The 25830-nt window shown below is 40.7% G+C and overlaps 3 protein-coding genes and 1 pseudogene across 3 annotated transcripts; 2 read left to right on the forward strand and 2 right to left on the reverse strand.

Annotated features, from left to right (window-relative positions):
- Positions 1 to 484: 484 nt before the first annotated feature.
- On the forward strand, positions 485 to 7894 carry LOC139784139 (F-box/WD repeat-containing protein 9-like; annotated as a pseudogene).
- A 4634-nt stretch (positions 7895 to 12528) lies between these two features.
- Positions 12529 to 14589, forward strand: LOC139784140 (uncharacterized). The gene is made up of 3 exons (XM_071723303.1): positions 12529 to 12958; positions 13090 to 14199; positions 14584 to 14589. Exons 1-3 carry the CDS (start codon positions 12725 to 12727, stop codon positions 14587 to 14589), a joined length of 1350 nt encoding a protein of 449 aa, XP_071579404.1. The 5' UTR covers positions 12529 to 12724.
- Positions 14590 to 17385: 2796 nt separating this feature from the next.
- Positions 17386 to 17976, reverse strand: LOC139784141 (uncharacterized). Its single transcript, XM_071723304.1, has one exon. It carries the CDS (start codon positions 17974 to 17976, stop codon positions 17386 to 17388), a length of 591 nt encoding a protein of 196 aa, XP_071579405.1.
- Positions 17977 to 18107: 131 nt separating this feature from the next.
- LOC139784142 (uncharacterized) lies at positions 18108 to 19055 on the reverse strand. Its single transcript, XM_071723305.1, has one exon. It carries the CDS (start codon positions 19053 to 19055, stop codon positions 18108 to 18110), a length of 948 nt encoding a protein of 315 aa, XP_071579406.1.
- Positions 19056 to 25830: the final 6775 nt, after the last annotated feature.

Genomic DNA, 25830 nt, shown 5'->3' on the forward strand with positions numbered 1-25830 from the left:
CAAATTTAACTTCACGCTTTGAAATCCACATTTAATAATTACGGACATTGTTAAACGTAAGTGTTATGCTAAGATATGCAAATAAATGCGTTTTGTCAAAACTATTTATTACGCGTCACTTACATCTCTCCCGGAAAAAGTTGAGATTTATTACGCGAGATGGCGCGGCGTCCGCCTCAAACAGATGCTTAACTAGCGTATTGTCAGAATTCCTTATGTCGCAGATCAATAGACTCCGTTAATCAAGTTTATTAAATAAACAAGCAAATTTAATCATTTTTCTCTACCTGAATAAAGAGTCGAATACATATCGATTGAGACACGTACACTTTTTTCGCGACACCCTGTAGCCCTGTATAGGTGGCGGTGCAATGCACCGGATGCACGTGGATACGCGATGCACGGTTCTTCCGTTTTTGCACCACTCTCAATCGCTTCTCGTTCTTTGTTGAACCACCACGTCAGTCTCGAGCAGATCGAATGACAATACTCGGATTCGCACGGTTCGAGAAAAATGGATAACGAGAATGCAAGCTGCGCTCACGACGACGAGGAACATGCACAATTATCACTGTTGTGTCTCCCGGTGGAGGTTTGTAGAAGAAAAAAAAGTCGATTCCCGTGTTTCACGTACACGTGTACCGTCTCAAAAATCTTTTTTTAATCGTTGATGCTATTATGGAACTTTTTGGAATAAATTTCGATTGGAATTATTCCGTTTTCTTTAGAAAACACGATAAAAATTTAAAGAAAAAACTATAAACAATTTCGCGATTGGAACTTATTCTGAAAAATCCTGTAATAAATGTTTAGTATTATAGTCACATGCTGATGAAGTAAAGATGTTGGACCAATGATGGACCACTCTTTCTCTCTCTCTTTCTCTCTGTCTCGTTCTGTCGCCATCTATTCCGTATTATAGGAATATTTGTTTGGGCTGCGTTCGGGGAGCGCATTTTCGACGTTGTGAGAGCGCTTTTGCTATTCGTGGAGCTGCTTTGTAGCACCAATAGCAGCGTTAGGACATCACTGCTAGTGCGTTGCAACGTCACCACCTGCGCTCCGAGGTAGAGCGCGAAATGCTCACAACACTCATATAGTGCTAAAACGCATTTTTTGATCGCTGTGCGAGCATTTACTTTTGTCTCATTTGACTTGCACAAGTGCACGTGTTATTTTTAGTCGACTTTAGCCGTATCGACTTCAGTACTAGGAATGTAATATATAATAAATATGTAATATACTGAATAATTGTTATTAAATGAAAATTATTTCACGTAATCGTCTGTATAATTTATACAACATTACATTTACATACTGTGGGAAGACTGAACGAAATAAGATACGAATATCTATGATTTTGTTCTCGGAGATCTTTACTACTCGTAAAATGGCAAAGAATTCAATTGCACGTACATATTGTATAATAGAATAAAACAACAACTACATATCCCTTCCTTATACTGACAGTTATATACCTGCCGCGCACATAGCACAACAAAAATTGTTCGATGAGATTACAACCGTGAACGCCACAATAGCTCCCCGAATTAGCGTTTGCGTCTATAGTACTATAGTGAACTCCCCAAACGCACATTGTTGAGCATTTAATTGTTTTATTGTACTGTATTTCAGATATTCCTGCATATATGTTCCTTCCTAGACGCGTCGACGCTGGCACACGGTTTAAGCTTAGTATGCAAACAGTTCTACCTGATTTTAAAAGACGATGACTTACTATGGAAAGGGCGAATTGACCTTATGTTACCGAATGCTAGCCACTCGCTTCTGTATCCTGGTTAGCTCAAACTGATAGCACCTTACGCCACAACCAATTTTTTTCGTTAGTAAATAGAACATTCTCTATGTCATTTTACGCCAGCGCTGTTCGAAGCATTTGCAAGTCATACATTAGCTGTTTAGCTCGTGTTAAATTTTATTTCGTAGTATTTCATTTCTGTTCGTCTCTTAAAAAAAATAAGCGTGCTTTACAAAACATATATTTCTTACTTACAAAAAGTTGCATGAAACAACCTTGAGCAGCTCCATTTATTGCAATAAATTGATATGCATAAAGTAAGAACGTGAATAGATGTCTCGGTTTAGAATGGTCTTTTGATATAAAAAGTCACGTCCTTACAGAGAGGCCCGACAACTTTTGGAAGTTGTCATGCGTTGCGATCGAGAAACAAGCAGCGCTGTGGAAACAGCAGGATTCTATGGAGAAATTGATATTCCCGGATAGTTACTATGCATTTTCTGTGATGCTGATGCCTATAGTAGGTAGCATTTTAGGGAGTTTTTGCAATACCATCTTTCAGATACGGTAAAACGTATCTGAAAACGTATATGATGATTCTCGTTTTCAGGATGGAGTCACTTATTTAGTTGGTGCGAACCCTCGCAGCTTATTTTGCAAGAAACTTTCTTATCGCGAGGAAGTCAAGCACACCTTTTACGAAGCCTTTTACGAAGTCAAGCACACAAAGTCCTCGTATGGAGACTGTCTGACGGCGATAGACCACACGGTCTACATTTCCCGTTCCGATACTGTCAATTCGTGGGTGCTCACCAACACCGGTATCGTCTATAACAGAACTTACGATCCAGATATGTGCGTGGTAACAAAATTCTTCTTTTCGCCCGCTTCGCGATAAGAAGACTGAGCAAGAAAGATAATTCCTCTTTGTGGAAGAAATAATCGTTTTCCTTCAAATTACTCGAATGCAGATATCGCGTTCCGTGTCTCGCTTATCGAGACAGATGATTCGGAAACGTGATTCCAAAGTTCACTCGTTAAGTCGAATTCACTTCATATTACCACTTCACGCGTATTTTTTTCATCAACGTCAAATATTTCAAGAGCGTGACCTCTGGGAAGGTAACCCCGCATTTGTTGAATTTTGAGTTTCGAGTTTTCTTTTAGCCGTACCCCCCATATTGAATTACAATTGTGCTAATTTTTGCCGCAAATACGGAAACAATATTTTGAACTGTATTCAAGAAAACTAAGAAATATAAAGTTCTGTTAGCTCAGCACTATTTCCAGATTGAATTTTTTGTAGTAAAAAAATGCTAATCTGAGTCATGTTGTACCGTTGAAAAAACATTGATATATTTATTCATTTAGTAGAAAGAAATTAAAAAATAAATATAAAAAAAATAAACAAAAAGATACTAACTTAATACCACGTTATGCCATTGGAAAATCATCGATATATAATCTATCCATTTATTAGAAAAAAATCGAAAAGTAAACATAACGAAAATTTGACATTTTTAAATTATTAAAAGTTGAGCTGTCAAATTTTTTTTATTTTCTACTCCTTTTGTTGAATTTTTTCAAACCTCTTAATTTTTTTGTACTTGTTTCGATTGTCGCTCGATTGTTTCGCTTAGCATAACTCAACGCAATTTACAAAACTAGTAGATTAGAGTAACTCCGGTATTTACGCCGCGCGGGGTTTTATGCCGCAAATGTTAGAAAAAATAGAAGGAATAAAGGTACTTGCTCGCAATTATTCTGTTATGTGCCTTTATGCCATATTAGTATTGTGTTGTAATTTCAGTTCTTTACTGTTAACATTAACGAAACTGTCGTGAGTTGAATCGATTTCTCGTCGTAGTAAGAAGCGCGATCTTGTGTTACGACCTACGTAAAATGATTACTGTAGGAAATGTAAAAGGTATAATGGTTATTTCATGATACATAAGTGTAGAGGGATAGTAAATGATGGAATACAGCAAAATACAAGTGCATAGCTCTTGTATTTTTTGTTTAACTTAATATCTTGTATATCTATCGCTCTTCTAATTTCTTTTTAAAATTTTTCAGTTTTATAATTTGTTTATTATTCTTACATCTTAATAAACTTCTTACACACATTTTATAACTTAAATTATGACATTTTATTGCCTTATTTATAAACATTATTTGTAATTTTTATAAGACGTATATTTCACCCATAAATGTCATATAACCCACCCCTCTGGGATACATGGCAAAAATGCAAAAGTTTCTAAAAGTTTTTTTTATTCAATACTAAGAATGAATATTTTATATTTCTATTTTTTTGATAGTAGTAGACAGTATAAAGTTTTTATTGGTATACCTAATTCATTTGCCTTAAAGGGTAACGCCACCCCTGAGACCCTAAAGTTATATCTAAGATTGGGAATTTTTTGTAGGCAAATGAATAGCTTTATTTAAAAAAAACATAAACCACTTTATTCTACACATAGTCAACTATAAAAAAATTTTTGTATTAGTCGTAATTGTTCAAAATGGCGGCGTATTGGCACACTTCCGCAATCGACTTTTTCCGAAGACATAATTTTGCATGCAAAATTTCTCTGAGATGGTTTACCCTAAACAAAAATCCAAAAATTTTTATTTTTTATATTAATTGAAGTTACAAATTACGTAGCCGTTTCAAAAAATATCCATTTTTTCAAAATAACAGCTATTTTTAGAAAAAGTATTTTTTGGTCGAAAATTTACTTTTTCTAAAAATAGCTGTTATTAAAAAAAATGGATATTTTTTAAAACGGCTACGTACTTTGTAACTTCAATCAATATAGAAAATAAAAATTTTTGGATTTTTGTTCTGGGAAAACCATCTCAGAGAAATCTTGTACGCAAAATCACGTCTTCGGAAAAAGTCGATTGCGGAAGTGTGCCAGCACGTCGCCATTTTGAACAATTATGACTAATAAACAAATTTTTTTTATAGTTAAGTATGTGTACAATAAAGTGGTTTATGTTTTTTTTAAATAAAGCTATTCATTTGCCCAGAAGAAATTCCCAAACTTAGATATAACTTTAGGGTCTCAAGGGTGGCGTTACCACTTAAACATGGTAAATAGTACTCGTTCAATTAAGTTTTCCTTAGCTGCGGCGTATATACCGGAGTTACCCTATCTGTCACGGTTCGGATGATATGGGGTTTTGAATTTTTTTATTCCGAAAACCAAACCGGTGTTTAGGATTGTCGTGGTGTCGCAGCCGTGATCAGACGTGAGCCGTGAGGCGTGAGCCGACGCTACGGCCCATTCTTAATATTGCCGTATATAATAATCAAACATGGTTTGATTTTCATGTCTCATACTTACAGCTGATTTCGGCCATGGTTCCACGACAATGTAAACACCGCTTAAGTTCTTAACAAAGGCTGCATGTTAAAGTCCAATAATTTAATGAGACTTTTTTATCATTAGAAAAAGTTGTGCTTAATGAGCACAACCCGGCACAAATTTTTAAAAATTCGAAAATGTTAAATTTCTGTTTTACCTTTTCCCTTATGATTGACTTTTTTATTAACAACTTGAATTATGGCTATTGTTTTTTTTGTGTTCTGTTATCAGCACAATATAGCATGTACAACTCGTAGAAATACAATAAATTGTATTATAACTATGTTTGATTATTGTTATATTTATTTTTCGATTTTTTTCTAGTAATGGATATATTCAACACAAAGCTCAGATTAGCATCTTTTTACTACAAAAAAATTGAGCTTAATCAGGGAAATAGTACGGTGCTAAAAATTTTATATTTTTCAATTTTCTTGATTATAATTCGAAATATTGTTTTGGTATTTGTGGCAAAAATTAGCAAAATTACAGTCAAATGCAGCACAGTTAAAAAAAAATATAAATTCAACAAGTGCGGGACTAACAGAGATTTTGCTTTTTGTTATTTTTTAAAATATGCGCTTAGCTGTCAAGATGAGGTTTGCCACAAAACAGCAAAAAATGTAGAACAATCTATGTAGTACAATTAATAAAAATATAAAATTCAAAAAATGCGGGTCTATCTTTACAGAGAGAGGAGCAACAGATATGATGAGCTCACGTGCGTGTTTCGTGTCCGGAGCGGGCCCTCTTTGCGGCTGGCTCATTCTACGGGACAGTAGACGTGTTCGATTCGAGATCGAGTAATAAGCCGATCAGCCAGTACCGACCCCCCACTGAACACTTGACTAAGCTGGCCATGAACACGGAATACATCCTGTCCGCCAGCAAAGACAAGACGGTATCCGTTTGGGATCAGAGAGCGGGACGGACCATGAAGTCTATCCCAGTAATGTCATCCTGTAGTTTTAACATCGAGAAACGAGACCCAATTACGATGTCTAAGGTGTGCTTTTTAGATTCCAGGTGAAAGAGCGTATCCCACGTGCATTGATATGCGACGGGATTTGGTTTGCGTTGGGGACAACAAGGCAAAATTGCACATGCTAGAACCAAAGAACGATTTCGAGCTAGTGAAATCTTATTCCACCGAGCATACGCGAGATATAATGGGGGTGCGTCTGACGCACGGATGCCTGATTTTTTTTTTTTTGTTTCCCGTAGGAAGAGGGGAAATGCCTCGCGCATTTAGCCGGGGGCCGGCCACCCGGGGTATGTGGGGCTTGCACCCACTAAAACCCCTCTCCCTGAAACACAGCACACTGGACACAATTGCGACACGCGGGGATACTAACGGGGCACAACATCACGCATCACAACAACAGTCCCTGCGCAAAAAACGCCAGGATATACGTAACATTACTCAAGGGACACACGCAGGTCACATCGAGGTAGGGCCCTTCAACCCCCGAGAGAAATGACCCCTAGTCGAATGCCAAGCTCTCCCCATGTACGACACCATGTGTGAACATCCAGGAAATCGCCGGGATCCGACCGCTTCAGAGAACCCTCATGATGATAACCGCGGGCAGTCATATCACTGAGGGCTCTCCTCATCAGCTGCGAGATCACTTGTTCGAGAGGATCCGAGCCCCCCTCCCCCCACAAGTAACACGTACACAGGTCACACAGGACGTGTACGCACAAGACGAACAGAAACCCCCTATCCGGATGGGGGGTTCCACGCAACACTAGACACGAACCCAGTTTCTGGGTCCGTCTACACGAGCGATCCGATTTCGGATCTCCAACCCCAGCCGGTCTCCCGGCGGAAAAGGATTGCGCCCCTCCCCCAGATCCCACCCGAGGGCAGGACCCAGGAGAAGGGCGCAAGTAGACGCCAGATGGGGAGCACCACCGCCAGACCGCGGGAGCCCCCGGGGGAAACGACCAACCGCGCCCCGCAGCCACAACGAGGCTCATGGCAGCCATTGCGTGACAATGGCGCCAGAGCCCCGCAAGCACAGCGGTGAGCGGCGGGCCCACGGCCGGCCGACCCCCGGAGGACCCCGCAGCCAACGGCGACAGACACCCCAATACCAAAACGCATACGCAAGAAACCGCCGCGCCCCGAAAGACCCCAGAGAGCGGCGAGCGACGACCACCCCCGGGCAGCCACCCCCCCCCCCCCCCAGGGATCCGGGAACCTCGCCACGACGACGCACCGGACCCCAGGAGAGAAGCAGCCCGAGAGAGGCCCCCGCCCAACGGATGCCTGATAACGAATTCCCGGGACGGTACCGTCAGAATTTCGTGCCCTACGGATCCGCCAAAACCCATCACTACTATACGTTTGGAGAGGGTATATATCACCAGCGTGAGTATTACACGCATAAGATATTTGCCGAAAATATCATATCTTTGACTTTGAAGGAAAAATTCGTGAAATGTCTATATGTATAAAATGAGAAATACAGTTGAAAAGTGCAAGACGATCGGCAGTTCGAACGTTGAATATTAAATTTTTACTTACATTTAATAAATTGTGAAATCAGGTTTTATCTTTGTTTTCCGAATGTTAGTGAAAGCCTTGTTAAGATTGACGACATTCTTACAAGTTTTATTTTGCAATATCGAACACGAGCTTTGTTAGATATTGTAACTGCGTGTTTTTATGTTGCAGATGGACTACCTGAATAACACTCTCGCGATAGCAGGCGGAAGTGTCGTCGTATGGCGCCCGAGAAATCGACGTGTCTAACGAACCATCAATGAATAAACAATTTTTATACGTTTCCTATAGCTATTCTATAGCAATATTGCTTTCATATGTAATATGTGTTCTTATTCTTTCTCAAGATACTGCTTTGCTGCGTCTCTTTAATACGCAATGTGATAGATACCGTTTCGCGAAATTAAAAGTAGATATTGTTTTGTTGGAAATACGTTTCTGTAATTAAAAGCTTCACTAACATCGCTTACGATTATAAGCTAAGCTTATAATTACAGTTACCTACACTTTAAATTATACTTCGTGTACTAAACGCTTATTTATAACATTTATAAACAAAATACAAATCGTTTATTCTAGTAACAGATAACTTTCCTTATCCTTTTTTCGTTCGCCCAGATTCGCCTCTCCTAATCGTGTCGGTCCTATGAACGTGGAATTCGAATTCTCTAGAACGTCACGTGCCGTACGTATCGCATTACGTTCCCATTGTCGAAATTCTATATGTCGCAGCTCGATGGACTCTATTAATTAAGTTTATTAAATGAACAAGCAAATTTAATCACTTTTCTCAACATGAGAGAGTCGAATACAGATCGGTTGAGACACGTACACTACTTTCGCGATATCTTGTATATATAGGTGGTGTCGATCATGTGCGGTGCACGTGGATGTATGATGCACCGGGGATTCATGGTGGTTCTTCCATGTTTACACCACCCTTAGTCGCCTTCGTTCAACCACTGCACCGGTTAGTCGCGAGCAGATCGAATGAAAATATACTCAGATTCGCACGGTGCGAGAAAGAATGGATGACGAGAAGCTGCGCCTACAACGGCGAGGAATGTGCACAATTGTCACTGCTGCGTCTTCCGGTGGAGGTTTGTATAAGAAAAAGAGAAACTATTTCTTGTATTTTTCATATACACATGTGCGAAATTCATTTTCTTAATCGTCGCTATCATTTCGTGAGTCTCACTGCTGTGAACGTGTTTGGTCGTGTTTCGTCCAGAAAAATTTTTGAAGATTGGTAACGTTAGTTACCTTTGTTTCGTTTTTGATTTCCCGAACCGATTTTGTAATATATTGCCGTTTAGAATTGAATTGGCGGATGTTATCTGGAAAGGAAATGTGAGCCAATTTTAAGATAAAGAAGAATCTGTTATTTCGCCCGTCAGGACACGCATTATGGAACTCTTCAGAATGGATTCCGATCAGAATTATCCCATTTTCTCTAATAATAGAAATTTACGAAAGAACTAAGCAATTCCGATCGAAATTCATTTTAAAATAGTTCCACAGTAAACAGTAAGTGTGCAGTAAGTAATCGATAGAGCATAGCGACGTCAACTATTTCTTTCTCCGTCTCTTTCGGAACATTTGTTTGGTTATGCGATTAATTATTTTATTGTGCTGTATTTCAGATATTCCTGCATATATGTTCCTTCCTAGATACGTCGACACTAGTACACGGTTTGAGCTTAGTGTGCAAGCAATTCTACCAGATTTTAAAGGATGATGACTTACTGTGGAAAGCGCGAATTGACCATATATTGCCGAATGCTAGCCACTCGCTTTTGCGTCCCGGTTAGCTCAAATTGATAGCACCTTACGCCACAACCAATCCTTTTCGTTAGTAAATAGAACATTCTCTATGTCATTTTACGCCAGCGCTGTTCGATGCATTTGCAAGTCATACATTAGCTGCTTAGCTCGTGTTAGATTTTATTTCGTAGTATTTCATTTCTGTTCGCCTTAAAAAAATAAGCGTGTTTTACAAAACATATATTTCTTACTTACAAAGAGTCACATGAAACAAGCTTGAGCAGCTCCGTTTATTGCAATAACTTGATATGCATAAAGTAAGAACGTGAATAGATCTTTCGGTTTAGAATGTGCTTGTAGTTTATTTGTACTTAATTCAAGTTGCACGTATATGAATTTTTTTGTACTCAGTATTACGGTACGAATAAGTTTTCATATTCTTTTGACATGTAAAGTCACGTGTCCTTACAGAGAGGCTCTGGAAGTTGTCATGCGTTGCGATTCAGAAACAAACAGCGCTATAGAAACAGCAAGATTCTGCGGAGAAATTGATATTCCCGAATCCTCACAATAATGCAACTTCTGTGTTGCTGATGCCAGTAGTAGGTAGTATTTTAGGGAGTTATTGTAATACCGTCTTTCAGGTACGGTAAACGTATCTGAAAACACATATGACGATTCTCGTTTTCAGGATGGAATCACTTATTTAGTTGGTGCGAAAGGTCGCAGATTATTTTCCAATAAACTTTCTTATCGCGAGGACGTTTGCGACTTTCACGAAGTCGACTTCCGTAATTCACATAAAGTTACCGTGTGGATTGCGCAGTCTGACGGCGATAGACCACACGGTCTACACTGCCTGTCCAGGTAATACGGTCAAATCGTGGGTGCTCACCAACACCGGTCTCGTCCATGACAGAACTTACGAGACGTACGTGGTAACAAAACTCTTAATTCCTTTCGCCAGCTTCGCGCGATAAGAAGACTGAGCAAGGAAGATAATTCTTTTTTGTGGGAGAAATAATCGTTTTCCTTCAAATTATTCGAATGCAGATATCGCGTTCCGCGTCTCGCTTGTCGAGACAGATGATTCGGAAACGTGATTCCAAAGTTCACTCGTTAAGTCGAATTCACTTCATATTACCACTTCACTTGTATTTTTTTTCATCAACGTCAAATATTTCAGGAGCGTGACCTCTGTGAAAGTAACCCCACATTTGTTGAATTTTGAGTTTTCTTTTAGCCGTACTCCCATATTGTACTACAATTGTGCTAATTTTTGCCGCAAATACGGAAACAATATTTTGAACTGTATTCAAGAAAACTAAGAAATATAAAGTTTTGTTAGCTCAGCACTATTTCCAGATTGAATTTTCCGTAGGAAAAAAATGCTTACCTGAGTCATGTTGTACCGTTGAAAAAACATTGATATATTTATTCATTTATTAGAAAAAAATCGAAAAATAAATATAACGAGAACAAACAAAAAGATACTAACTTAATACCACGTTGTGCCATTGAAATAATATCGATATATAATCTATCCATTTATTAGAAAAAAATCGAAAAGTAAACATAACGAAAAGAGTGATGGCAAAAAGACCTGTTTTTTCGCCCATTTTTTGGACCTCAAATTTCAAAGTTTTTTTTATGGCAAATAGTAGGGCAGAGTTGGCAATTACCGAGCCCCTAAGAACCGAAGCGTATATCTAAGCTCAGAAATGCTTCAAAAAAACAAACTGTGCAGTTTTAGATAGGTCATTTATTTGGCTATCCATATATCATACCAATAATGTTGAAAGTTAAACACAAACTAAAATATTAATAATTTTTCAAAAAGTGAGAAAACGCGGTATTATCAAACTGGTCTGATAATATCGTGACCAGGTCTGATAAAATCGTGCCCAGTTTAATAAAGCCGTACCTATAAAAATTACTCTGGCTTCAGCCAGTGACATGAAGTAGAACACAATAACAAAATGTTTTTTTTATATTTATGCATTAATATCGTCTACTAGGTACATATAAAAATAAGTGAATGCGTTAACAAATAACGATCATTATAAATTCAAATCAAAACTTAAGCAACGATCTTTTCTGTAAGCACCTTACATTGTAAACTAAACAGTCTTGGTAACTCTTAACACACAGTTATCGTTATACCTATGAGTATTATACCTTGGGCGCGAAATTATCAAACTCAATCATTTCACTTTACAACCTTAAAATATATAGGAAAGAAACGCGTGTTTCTAAAATCACTTTGCAACCTAATTTTATAGTGTTTTAGCTTATCAAATCCGTCAGGATTATTTCTCTAATGAAAATATTATGTTACTCACCTCTTATCGAAACTACCAGCAAAATTGCAACGAGCAAGCAGAGAAGCTTCCAGAGCGCACTGTGTTTACATGGACGGCCGGAACGCATTGACGGCGCATGCCGGTGGGGTATTTCGTGTCATTGTAGGCGCGTAATACAAATAGTTATTGAGATAAACAACAATGGCGCGGAATTGTCAACCGCGCGGTAATTGCCAACTCTCCCCTACTATTAGATGAAAAATGAATCCCAGTAAAATTTCGAGATGAGCATAGGCACGGTTCCGAAGATACAAGGGGGTGAAAATATGGGATATCGAAAATTCGTATAAGGGTAACTTTGTCATTTCTAGAGATATTTTAAATCCGCAAGCGGGTGCTGTTTCGGAATATGACTCAGGTTAGCATCTTTTTACTACAAAAAATTGAGCTTAATCAGGAAAATAGTACGGTGCTAAAATTTTGTTTTTAAATTTTCTTGATTATAATTCGAGATATTGTTTTGGTATTTGTGGCAAAAACTAGCAAAATTACAATCAAATGCAGCCCAATTAAAAAAAGCTTTAAATTCAACAAGTGCGCGGCTAACAAAGATTTTGTTTTTTGTTATTTTTTAAAATATGCGCTTATAGCTGTCAAGATGAGGTTCGCCATAAACTTGATGAATTGCGATGTATGTCATCGTGTCCGGAGCAGACCCGCTTTGCGACCGGCTCAGTCGACGGGACAGTATACGTGTTCGATTCGAGATCGAGTAATAAGCCGATTGACCAGTACCAGCTCCCTGACACGCTCTCAAAATCCTTTGTTCTCGCGTGGCTAGATAATGTCCGCTATCCGCTACGCGGCGCTACTAAACATTCATGCCGGTTGATATATATATTTACATGTCAAAGAGGTTAGTCGAGTTCGTCGAGTTGGTCGAGTAGGTCGAGTAAAACGCGTAGAAAAGTGTGTCAAGTGCGTAGTGTGATTTTCTGTGATTTTCTATAATATGCCACGGTGTATTGCTCCAGGATGTACCTCTGGGTACGATTCTAATAAAGAAAAAGTGCATTTTTTTTATGTGCCAAATGATAAAGAAACCATAAAATTATGGCAAGCAGCCTTAAGAAGAAAAGATTTTATTGTAAAAGCAAAGCAACCAGTTTGCGAAAAACATTTTTTAAAAAGTGACATCTTATGGCACCGCACTATTTATGATAAAAATAGACATATTCTTGGTGTAGTAAGTATGTTAATTAATTAATATAAAGTTGATATTTTTCCTCTTAAAGTTAATATCAATAATTATTAACCATGTAATGTATTAGTAGAATTAGGATTCACTTAAAAATTTAATTTTAATATATTTTTTAGTCTGCACCATTCAAAATTCCACGTTTAAAAAAAAATACAATACCAACCCAGTTTCCTTGGACAGAAGGGACAGAAGAAATAAAAATTAATGTGCAGAACGTTCAAAAAGAAGAAGTTGCAACTAAAGAGATTGTTTTAAACAATGTAATATTAAAGGAAGAAAGAAAGAATTTGGAATTATCACTTGACGATATAATTAATATTATTAATACTAAACAATTTTATATGCCGCCACAATGGACATATTTAAAGTATTTCAATAATAATATAAAACTTTTGATTTTTTATGTACCAATGGTCAATGCACTTAAAAACTCTGAAAATAAATACAGTGTTTATTCACAAAAAGAAGTTGTACTGAAAGAAAACATGGAATTAGAAGTAAATATTTTAAAACAATCTGTTGCAGCTTTTCCATTTGATATACAAATACACAACACTATTAAAAGTATAGAACAATTAAGAGAAACATTATATTCTATAAATAATTTTAATGTGTGCTTAGGCGCAAATAATATTACTAATGAAATTGAAGAAATAGGATATCATTTGACTTACAAAGATATCTCTGGCATTTGGAGACATAACAAATGTCCATTAATATTATCACATTTAGAAAAAAAATGTAAATTTTGTTCTAATGTAAAAAAGTCAGTACAACGAAAAGTTCGCCGAACAAAAATTATAAAATCAATGAAAAAAATTAGAGTGTCAACAAATACACAAAATGAAAAGAAAATATTATTGTTGCGGAACAAGTATTATAAGGCAGAAAAAGCAAGAAAAAGAAGCAAATATGTCGCAAACAAATTAAAAGAAGATCTTACGAATTGTAAAATAAAAGCTGAAGAAATATCCATGAAAACTATAGAAGATCGATTAAGAGATAAAAAAATTCCTGACAATCAACTTAATGTAATGCGTGAAATAATTCAAGCCACAAAATGTACAAATTTAAAATCTCGGCGATATAGTGAAGAGTGGATCCTATTATGTATGTTGATGCGCATGAAATCATCCACTGCATATAATTTTTTGCGAGATAACCAAATATTACCTCTTCCATGTATAAGAACTATACAAAGGTACATATATATAAACATGTTAATAGTATATTGTGATACAAGTGCGCGAAGTTGGCTATTGCTCACGAGTGCGCGGAGCGTACGAGTGAACAATAGCCAACTACGCACGCACGTGTATCACATACTATTTTGTATTACAAGTGCGCTTAAAAGTGCGTGGAGCGAAATTTACGTGGACGATATCTCTGTTAACTTACGCGAGTGCGCGAAGCGCACGAGCAGACATAAACCTTATACACGAGTGCGCGTAGCGCACGAGTGATATGTACGGGGGATGGGGTCCGGGGAAGGGGGCGAAGCCCCCTTCCCCGGTCAGGGGGGTTCGGGGGGGGCGAAGCCCCCCCCGACTTTGATTAACTAATATCAGTTTTAAAAATCGGCTTATTATATTTCTGTTTTGATTTTTGAGGTATGAGATTTTCAGTTGCATTTTTAGCAGTTTGCTTTATTTTTGCCGGTGTGAGTGGGCTATCAGTATCATTCTCAGATGTGATTTCTTGCTGATGATTCATGTTGTAATAATTTACGTCTAAATAATATCGTGCAACACCAAAAGAATGCGTATATGACACGACTGGACACGACTGGTGACTAGCATTTGACAGATTGTTGTAAGGTTAGCTTTGGTTACGAATTAGCTTCGTCTGCTGGGAGATGGCGTTACGTTAGAGTGCAGTGTGGGCACTGCCTTAGCTATTGTTCTGAATGCGAGGTTGTAATGAGATATCACGTATATCTTAATAATCTTTATTCTTACAAACTACGCCTCGTGTACATCGTGCTAAAGACAAAAGAATACTGATGATGAATCTATATAAAACAAAGAAAAGTGTTGAGTGTCGGCACTGGCGTTACAGAGATTTTTAACGTTTCGGGGTTGGCTATATTGTCTGGTTCCTACAGTACTCCCCCCTAAGTTCCTTCGCGATGATTTGCGAAGGTAACTGATTTAGTTCTGGAGTAAGTACGTAAGGGTACAACTGGCCGGGATGTTCCTTGCTCCGGTTCTTCGTCAAGTTGTTGGGGTAGCGCCTCGATAAAAGCCGGTTTTAGTCTTTCGATTGAGATGTTACTATTCTCGCCGTTGATTTTCAGCGTGAAGACCCTTTCTGTAGGACGTTCTACGACTTCGTAAGGTCCATCGTACGGTGATTCTAATGGTCTTTTGACTGCGTCCTTTCTAACAAATACATGAGTACAAGTAAACAGCGTATTATGAATAAATACTTTGCGTTTTTTGTGGTGTGCCGCAGGACTGGCACGAACTTTCCGCATGTGCTCACGGAACTTCTCGATGAATATTTGAGGATCAGCCGGAATATCTTCATTAGAGAAGAATTCTCCTGGTATGCGTAATGTAGTACCATATGTTAATTCAGCCGCCGTTGCTTTTACGTCCTCCTTGTAACTTGAACGTAAGCCTAGTAGGACCGTGGGAAGTATTTCTGTCCATCTCGAATTTTCATGGCATTTAATTGCAGTTTTTAACGAACGGTGCCAGCGCTCGATCATGCCGTTAGAGGATGGATGATAAGCGGTTGTGCGTATGCGTTTACATCCTAAAAGATTAGTTAATGCTTGAAAAAGTGCGGATTCAAATTGCGTACCTCTATCGGTTGTTATGGTAGCAGGTACTCCGAATCTTGCGATCCAGTTCGCGTAGAAGACGGTTGCAACAGTGTCTGCAGTGATATCGGCAACGGGAACTGCTTCTGGCCAACGTGTGAAACGGTCAATCATTGTGACACAATAACGGTATCCTTGCGACTGCGGTAAAGGGCCGACGATATCCAGATGAACGTGGTTGAAACGTGCGTCGGGCATTGGAATTTTCTCCGGTTGAGTGTGAACGTGTCTGCTTATTTTATTTCGTTGGCACGTTAAACAAGCACGTGACCAGGCTGTGATATCTTTTCCCATGCTGGGCCAGACGAAAGTCTTCTGTATCAATCTTCTAGTGACGCGTCCGCTTGGATGAGATAGTGTATGAGTAGCGTTAAATATTTGTCTACGTAGACTTGCAGGGACGTAAGGTCGAACATCATCTTGTGAAACATCACAATATAGCGTTGTATCAGTGCCGGTTAGACATAGTTTGCGTAACTTAAGTGATGTATCTGATTTGAGAAGCTGTTGGAGTTCTTCGTCCGAAGTCTGCTCTTGCGCGAGTTCGTCAGTTGATACGATCCTTGGTAAATCGATGGTGCTCAAGCGCGATAAAGCATCAGCTACAATGTTGTCCGATCCACTTACGTGAATAATCTTCGTTGAGATTTGGCCGATGAAATCGATTTGGCGAAGCTGCCTTGGAGATGCCTTCTCCGCCTTTTGGTTGAAAACGTATATTAGTGGTTTGTGGTCTGTTACTATAGTTACTTCACGTCCTTCCACGAAATAGCGAAAGAATTTTAGGCTCTTGTAAATCGCTAAAAGCTCACGGTCGTAAGTGCTGTATTTAGTTTCTGCGGTGCTTAGCTTTCGGGAGAAGAATGCGAGTGGTTCGAGTTTGTTATCGTGGAGTTGTTCTAACGATGCTCCTATGGCTGTATCTGATGCGTCTGTATGGAGTACCAATGGCGCGTTCTCGACGGGATGTGCGAGTAACGTCGCGTCAGCTAGTTGCTGTTTGCATAATGCGAATGCCTGCTCCGATTGAGGGGTCCATACTACTGGGCGTTTATCTCGACGTTTAGATCCTGCAAGATACGAGTTGAGCGTTGCTTGTGCTTGGGCAGCTTCTTTAACAAAACGTCGGTAGAAATTTATGATGCCCAAAAATCTGCGTAGTTCGCTTATATCCTTTGGTTTTGGATAATTGCGGATAACTTCCACTCGTTGCGGTAGGGGTTTGGATCCTTCGGCATTGATTAGGTAACCAAGGTATTGCACTTCTTCTTTCCCGAAAACGCATTTGCTGACATTAATCGAGAGACCGTATTCTCGAAGACGTTCAAAAATTATACGAAGATGCTTCCGGTGTTCCGTTGCGTTTTTGGACGCTATAATGATGTCGTCGATGTAACAGAATACGAAGTCTAGTCCACGAAAGATTTCGTCCATAAATCGTTGAAACGATTGTGCGGCGTTGCACAAGCCAAATGTCATTACGTTGAACTCGTACAACCCGAATGGAGTAATGACCGCTGTTTTGGGCCGGTCTTCTGGTGCGACGGGTAGATATATAGTGCATCCGCGAAGACGGTGATTAAAATCATGTAGAGTTTACGCCGCGGTAGTCTCCGCAATAACGCCATTCGCCAGTTTTTTTTCGGACTAAGTGTAACGGACTAGCCCACGAGCTGCTAGACGGCTGACAGATCCCTTCAACAATCATTTGAGCAAATTCGGCACGCGCGGCTCTCAGCTTTTCAGGCGACAACCGACGTGCGCGCGCGGCGACCGGTGGACCACGTGTCGTAATGAAGTGTTGAACCTTATGTTTGGGCTTCTTGTGCTGACAAGGTCTCGTTATATCGATGAACTCTTTCAATAAATCGCTATATTCGTTGTCCTGAAGTATTGTGGAAACGGAAGGTGTCGTGACGTTAATTATTTGTCCATTCGTTCCTAATTTTGTTACTCCGTCAATCAATCGGCGGTTATGTAAGTCGACTAAAAGGTTAAACTGCGCCAAGAAATCAGCTCCTATTATAGCATGAGTGACTTTCGCTACTGTAAAACGCCATTCGAACTTGCGTCGTAATCCTAAATCGACGCTAACAAGTTTTTGACCAAACGTTGGAATCGGCGAGCCATTCGCTGCGTAGAGCGTTAGATCGGTTGGAGTTCGGTTGGATGTCATCGACTGCGGTATTATACTAATATCTGCGCCAGTGTCTATTAAATATCGCATACGGGATTTGCGATCAGTCAAAATGAGGCGTCGTTGCTGTGGAGAGGCTCCCACGTGCGCCTCCGAACGAGGAAGCGCAGTTAGTTTTCCTGAGTTGCTTGTTGCGTACTCGCTACAGCCTTTTGCCAAGTACAGGGTGGTCGGCACCTGTAAGCTTCTTTACCAAACTTAGCATGATAATAACAATAATCGGTATTTTGCTTAATATTAGGCTTACGACTAACGGATCGATTTCTCGTACCACGACCGCGACTTCTCGGTCGTCCTCTTTGGGTCCTAACAGTTAACGCTTCTACCTGTTTTTTAAGATCTGCAATTTGCTGTTCCAAAGTGGAAACAGGCTGAGGGAAACTTGCCGTGGGAACGGCTATCGTGCTAATTACCGGTTTCATAACCTCTATCGCTTTGTCCGCCTGCATTGCTAGCGTTGTGAGGTCTTCCACTCCGCCGATGGCTAGTACAGCCCTGATGGACTCGGGTAACTGCTCGAGGAACAGGGTGCGTAGGATGGAATCTCCGCATGCCCTGCCTGCCAAGTTGCGCAGCCTTTGTAAAAAATTGGAGGGTTTTTCCTCGCCCATTTCGTGCCCTCGTAATAAACGTCGTAATTTTGACTCGCTGGTCTCGCCGAACGACGTTAGGATGCGGTCTTTAAGCGCCTGATATTTTTGCGTGGGCGGTGGGTTCTCTAGAATATCGGAAACAAACGGCAGTACTTCTTGGTCAAGATTGAATACCACGTACCTGAATTTCGTATCATCTGCTGAGATACGTGAGAGCTGAAATGCTGCTTCAGCTTGTGCGAACCAGAGGTTAGGATTCGCTTTCCAAAAGGGAGGAAGTCTCATCAATCGAGCCGTATGGACTTCAGGCTGCTCGGGCGGAAGGCCGAAGTTCAAGCCACCCTGCCCGCTCTCGGTCTCGGATCCTCGTTGGTTTCCCGTATCGCTGGGGGTATCCGTGTTACGCGCGTGGTCGTTATCCCCGGGGATCCCGCTGTGTTGCGAAGACGGTGTTCGTGGCATCATGTTTACTCTCGACCTTGTTGAGCCACCGGACGAGTCGATCCTTCTGGGCGCGCGATCGTGCACGTAGCCGGGCGGTTAAAAGCCGTTACTATTTCCAAAACGCCGTACTAGTGATCACGTCGTACGAGTGATCACGTCGCGCGTCGGTGTCACCAATTATTACTGTGGGCACTGCCTTAGCTATTGTTCTGAATGCGAGGTTGTAATGAGATATCACGTATATCTTAATAATCTTTATTCTTACAAACTACGCCTCGTGTACATCGTGCTAAAGACAAAAGAATACTGATGATGAATCTATATAAAACAAAGAAAAGTGTTGAGTGTCGGCACTGGCGTTACAGAGATTTTTAACGTTTCGGGGTTGGCTATATTGTCTGGTTCCTACAGCACACTATGGGACGTTTCGCCTATTTTTTGGCCAAAATATCAAAGATTCGTTTTTATGAGATGAACGTCTGTATATTGGGGTTTTTGGGGTCGCTGATTTCAAATATGACATTAAAAATTAGAAATACAAAATGGCGGATTTAATATAGCGCCCAAAAATATTAAAAATTGCTTGTTTTGCATAAGAATGAAACCTAGCGGGTTTCTAAGGGGTTTTCGAGGTCGCTGATTTTGAATATATGACTTTAAAAATTATAAATACAAAATAACGGATCTAATATGGCGCCCAAAAATATGAAAAACAGTTTCTTTGCATAAAAATGAAACCTGGGGGGTTTCTAAGGGGTTTTCGAGGTCGCTGATTTTGAATATAACTTTAAAAATTATAAATATAAAATGGCGGATCCAATATGGCGCCGGAAAATATAAAAAATTGCTTGTTTTGCATAAGAATGAAACCTAGCGGGTTTCTAAGGGGTTTTCGAGGTCGCTGATTTTGAATATATGACTTTAAAAATTATAAATACAAAATAACGGATCTAATATGGCGCCCAAAAATATGAAAAACAGCTTCTTTGCATAAAAATGAAACCTAGGGGGTTTCTAAGGGGTTTTCGAGGTCGCTGATTTTGAATATAACTTTAAAAATTATAAATATAAAATGGCGGATCCAATATGGCGCCGGAAAATATAAAAAATTGCTTGTTTTGCATAAGAATGAAACCTAGGGGGTTTCTAAGGGGTTTTCGAGGTCGCTGATTTTGAATATGACTGTAAAAATTATAAATACAAAATGGCGGATCCAATATGGCGCCCGACAAAATTATAAAATTGTCGATCAAAACTTGAAATTGAAAATGACTGTTAAACTTATTTATTAATAACGACTTATTCAATATTTTTGTCTTCCATTTCTATATCAAGATCGTCTAAATGAAATACTATATTTTCAAGATCGAAGTTGCACTCGTCTTCGTCTTCAGTTTCGCTAGTAACATCTAAAATATCATCATCTTTTAAATTAATGTCAATGTCTGTATCATTAATAACTAATAAATCTATAACCTCTGGTGGAAAATGTTTACGCTTTCTTGTATTAATTCTTTTTTGTAAGCTAATACTTGAAATTACAATATCGGAACTTGCTAAGGCACGTTTAAACATATCTGTCAAATTATCAACTCTACTTGTTTTTTGTGTATATTCATCCATTCTCCTCAGTGCTGCTCGTTCATCCTAAATTTCATCGGGTAAGGGTTTATTTACAGCACCGGGGCTCTTCCTTACCCTCCATTTAGGAATCATCACGAGTAGGCTGTAGCCCTTTACCGGAGATCTTAAAGATTAGGAATGGATGACATACCCACATGGCACGAAATACACATATTTACATCATAACGATTGCATTTCTTCTATATACTTTGCATTTCTTCTATATACTTTCTATATACATTTATTTTGATTTCAAATTAGAATTTAGCGAACTCAAAAACCCCTCGGACACCGCTTACGTTTCATAGATAGATAGATAGATGAAAAACAAGTAGAGTTGATAATTTGACAGATATGTTTAAACGTGCCTTAGCAAGTTCCGATATTATAATTTCAAGTATTAGCTTACAAAAAAGAATTAATACAAGAAAGCGTAAACATTTTCCACCAGAGGTTATAGATTTATTAGTTATTAATGATACAGACTTTGACATTAATTTAAAAGATAATGATATTTTAGATGTTACTAACGAAACTGAAGACGAAGACGAGTGCAACTTCGAGCTTGAAAATATAGTATTTCATTTAGACGATCTTGATATAGAAATGGAAGACAAAAATATTGAATAAGTCGTTATTAATTAATAAGTTTTAACAGTCATTTTCAATTTCAAGTTTTGATCGACAATTTTATAATTTTGTCGGGCGCCATATTGGATCCGCCATTTTGTATTTATAATTTTTAAAGTCATATTCAAAATCAGCGACCTTAAAAACCCCTTAGAAACCCCCTAGGTTTCATTTTTATGCAAAGAAGCAGTTTTTCATATTTTTGGGCGCCATATTAAATCCGCCATTTTGTATTTCTAATTTTTAATGTCATATTCAAAATCAGCAACCTCAAAAACCCTTATATAACGTCCCACTGTGATATCGCTTAGCATAATCACGAACTTGTTTAGAAAAAAATAGTCGATTGTCTTTACTTTAAAAAATTATATCTCCCGGAGGCGGTTCTAGGCGGTGATTTACGAAACGGTTTTAGGAAGAGTAGAGTCCCATCTAATATTCAAGCCAAAGATCGCCTTGTTATTGTTTGTTATTCGGAAGTTCTAGTCTTTTAAACATCAGAAACTGATAAAATCATTACTTTTTTCTAATTCAAGTTTAAAGTTCTCTCCTCCAGAATGGCCAAAGCTTAATTTATTCTTATTATTTTTAAGCATTAACTTATGCTAAAAAAGTATTTCAAGCAGTGCTTTGTACGTCTTCAACATTGGAGGAGAAAAAAAAGATCAAAGTAACAATAATCTTTCGTGATTTCAAGGTACATTTTTACACACTTTCGAACACAAAATGCGACAGAAGAAATACTTTGCGTGGAACAAATGATCTTAAATTTTTCCCCGTGTCTCACTAATGTTTATAGAAACTTTTCCAATCGTTAAACATTACGAACTTCGACTTTGATTTTTGCCATTTTTGGCCAGAAAATAGGCGAAACGTCCCATAGTGCAGCAGTCCGGATAACTAATACCGGACATCGGGCATGTTTCATTGCTTGCGGGTGGCGCTCATGCCCGTGGGCAATACATTGTCCACGCTCGAGCAACCAATCACATGCCCGTATTTCCATTACCGTACCGTTTTGCTTCCTTTACTGCATTGATGACGTCACGGCCCGTGGAAACGACATTTCCGTGAAGTAATTGGCTTACCGTGAGAAATAGGCTATTTCTCGCACAGAAATCTGTCAAATAAAGGGCACTTTTCCGCGCACATGTGATACAAAATATTATTTTGTAATATTAAATTTTTAGCTGGCAAAAATAAATATTATTTTATATTAGATTATATAGTAATTCTATGAGAAATATATATATATTTAATGAGCATTTATTTACACGAGTACAAAATATAAATAATACTTTTATATTAGATAATATAATAATAATATATACTATATTTAATAAAAAAAAAATTTTCAGGTATCTTTCTCTAATAGATACTCCTTGTGGTTTTGATACAAAATTTTTTGACATGTTCAAAAAAGTATTAGACAAAAAAGAAGATAAACAAAAACACGGCATAATACTACTTGATGAAATACATCTTCGAGAAAATATTTTAGTCAACTTTAAAAAACTCAATTATACTGGATTAGTTGACTTTGGTAATGATGGACCACAATCATCAAATCTTGATGAAAAGGCAAATTATGGTTTGGTGATAATGTTTCATCCAATAGCGGATTCTTATTCTCAACCGATTGCAGTATTTGCCTCTAGGGGTCCTGTATCAGGAGAAATGCTTGCACAGCTTATAATTAAGGTATGCGTTTAATTTAGCAAAATATGGAATTGCAATATTTTTATTATATTAATTTATTACAGGCTATTTCATTATTAGAAAATATTGGTGCTAAAGTCCATGGTGTCATTACTGACGGTGCAGCCACTAATAGAAAATTTTGGACAACAGTAGGCGTAAGCGGTGCAAAAGATAAATTAAAAAATTATTTTGAACATCCAACAATTAATGGACGTTATGTATTCGTTTTTTCCGATTGGATACATTTACTGAAGACATTAAGAAATCGATTATATAGCACACCATTACTGGTAAAATAGTTAAATTACATATTGTTCGATACAGCGGAGTCGCAATAGGATCGGGCAGGCATTTGATTCAGTGAGACAGGTTTAGGTAACAATTAACAATATATTCTGTGATTTCTATGAGTACATCATGTTTGCATTCTCTCAGGCGGCGCCTTGAAGGCGCCTGATCAAAAAATACACGTGCTTAGTGCACTGTTCGAATTTAAGTCTCTGGACGGCTTTATTCACACGGGAGGGCTTGGAGGGCTCTTCGTTGTTGTTGAGGTCCAGCTTCGACCCCGGTGTGACGGGCGGCTTATCGGTTGGCTGCTTCCGGAGGCTCGATAGGTGACCACGGAGCCAGTAAAGCCCGCCTGCACACTGTCTGGCAGGCCGTGGTACGAGTTTCTCGCACTCGAATTAAATGGAGGGCCGGCGGTCGCGAGATGCGGCAATCTCGCTTGGCGAGTGTGTATCCGGCAGGCCTGGTGCGGCGCACCTCGGGGAGCTCAATTGGAATTAGCTTCCACGGAAGTAGCGTCTGGCCCGTGGAGGGCTCTGGCCTTTTCTTGTGCCGCTCCTGCGCCACTGGCTGGCCTATCTCTGATCTCTCTCCGGGCCCGGGCCTCTTCTCACGCCGCTCCTGCGGCGCTGGCTGGCTGAGGAGGGGCTTCCTCCGTCGTTGGCTACGCGTCCTCGTCCTGCACCGTCTCTTCTTGGTGGTGGGGGTGGAGCCGGTTGGCGCCTCCACTGGTATAGCACAGGGCCCTGAGGGGGCGTCCGGTGCGGCAGGAGCCGTGGTCTCCACCGTGATAGTGATGGGTGCAATAAAGCGGAGGATAAGTCGCTCGACGCTTGATTGCGGTTAAGCGGAGGAGAGGATGTCTCACTCGACGCAAATTGATTTGACTTGATCCACTCAACGCTTCCTCGACACCAAAACACGTGGAGGACAGCGAAAGGATTCGAAGTCGAATGACGGTCCTTGCGCGGCCCGCCTTATGAAGCCGCGTGGCCGTACTTTAAGTACGAGTAAATGCGGGTGAGCCGGCGACGCGCCGCGGCGGGTCGCGGCAGCTGATAAGCGCGGGGTGGCCGGGCGCGCATTCGTCAGGCGCGCGAGGCTAAGGTTCGGCGTTCCGAACATACCGCCCGCCTCGTCTGGTCCTAGGACGATGTTCCTTGGTTCTGGTCGCCCGTCCGTGGAAGCGGGATGATTTTGGCTACTGGTCGGGTGAGGGTCGTGGTGGCCGTTCGTGCTGTCACAATCCGCACCTGCCCGTCTTCGTCTCGATGCACCTCGGTGATTCGGGCCAGGGGCCTGGTGGAGTCGCCTCGCTGCGGATGCTGCTTCCATCGGGTGAGGTGACTCGTGGGATGATGGAGGCGGCGAGGATGCCGCCCGCCATCGCACACATGTCGCATCTCGATTGGTGTGTGGTTGCGCGAGGGCTCGTCCTAGTGGAGTCCCGTGCCTTTGGCGCACTGTCGCTTGGGTAAGTTGTATGCTCCCCTGCGACGTCTTCTTGGAGAATGTGGAGTGCTCTTCTTGCAAGTCTGGGTTGGCCTTGCCTCGGCACTTGAACTTGTGCGAGGCTCGATGGTCCATGCCTCTGTACCTTGAGAGGTCGGGAGGAGTTGTTTGTGGAGGCAGTCGGCTCGCGTTCCGCCCGCCGTGGCGCACGTGTGTGCGACGGGGCATGTCCTTGCGCGTGAACTCTTCCATAGTCAGTGGTGGAGGAGGATGCTCAGGTTTTTTCAGCTTCAAGGTCTTGTGAGTGACCGCCGGACGCTTCTCGTCGGTCGGGCCGTGACGCGCCGTCGCGGCGGGATTCCGCTCGGCGCCGCCCGCCAAGCCAGACACTAGCCAGCCCAGCGTCGTGTTCTGGGCTATTGGAGTCCCCGGGCCCCCTTTTCGTAATCCTTCCTCGATGATGGAGGCGTATACGTCTGCGCCTAGTAGTAGTTCGACCGCTCCTGCGGATTGAGGGTCCGAGTCAGCGAGAGGGAGTCCTTCCAAATGGGGCCATTTCGGGATGGCGGCTCCGTCGTGGGTGGCGTGAGCCGCTAGTCGCGGGACCACGAGCGCCGACACAACGATAGTAGCGTTGGTTATCCGTGACTTGATCGTCAGGCGGACACGTCCGCGGGCTGTTCCCGCCCGTTCTCCGCCGACCCCGAGGATGTTGGTGGCAGCGGGGGAGCACGAGAGTCGCAATCGGTGAGTGAGGGCCTCCGTCACGAGGGATACCTCAGAGCCCGGATCCACGAGGGCGCGCACCGCCATCCGGTCGTCGTGCGAACTCCGGATGTCGACCTTGGCGGTGGCCAACAATACCTTGTGGTGGGTGTCGGCTAGGCGGACGTGGAGCGAGGTAGCAGTTGCGACAGCGTTGGTCGCGGTTACGGAGCACGCGTCGTGCATTGTGCTGTGGTGCCGCTCTTGGCAGGCAGCGCAGTTTCGGTTGGAAGCGCACTTGTCCAGTGCATGCCTCCCGTAGCAGTTGAGGCACAGGGCGTTTTGTTCCGCAAATTCCTTTTTCTGGACCGGTGATTTGCGGCGGAACTCCTCG

This window comes from Temnothorax nylanderi, unplaced genomic scaffold (genome assembly GCF_030848795.1).
Source record: "Temnothorax nylanderi isolate EJ_2023f unplaced genomic scaffold, tnyl_v1.0 TNYL_tig0590_pilon, whole genome shotgun sequence".
NCBI lineage: Eukaryota > Metazoa > Arthropoda > Insecta > Hymenoptera > Formicidae > Temnothorax > Temnothorax nylanderi.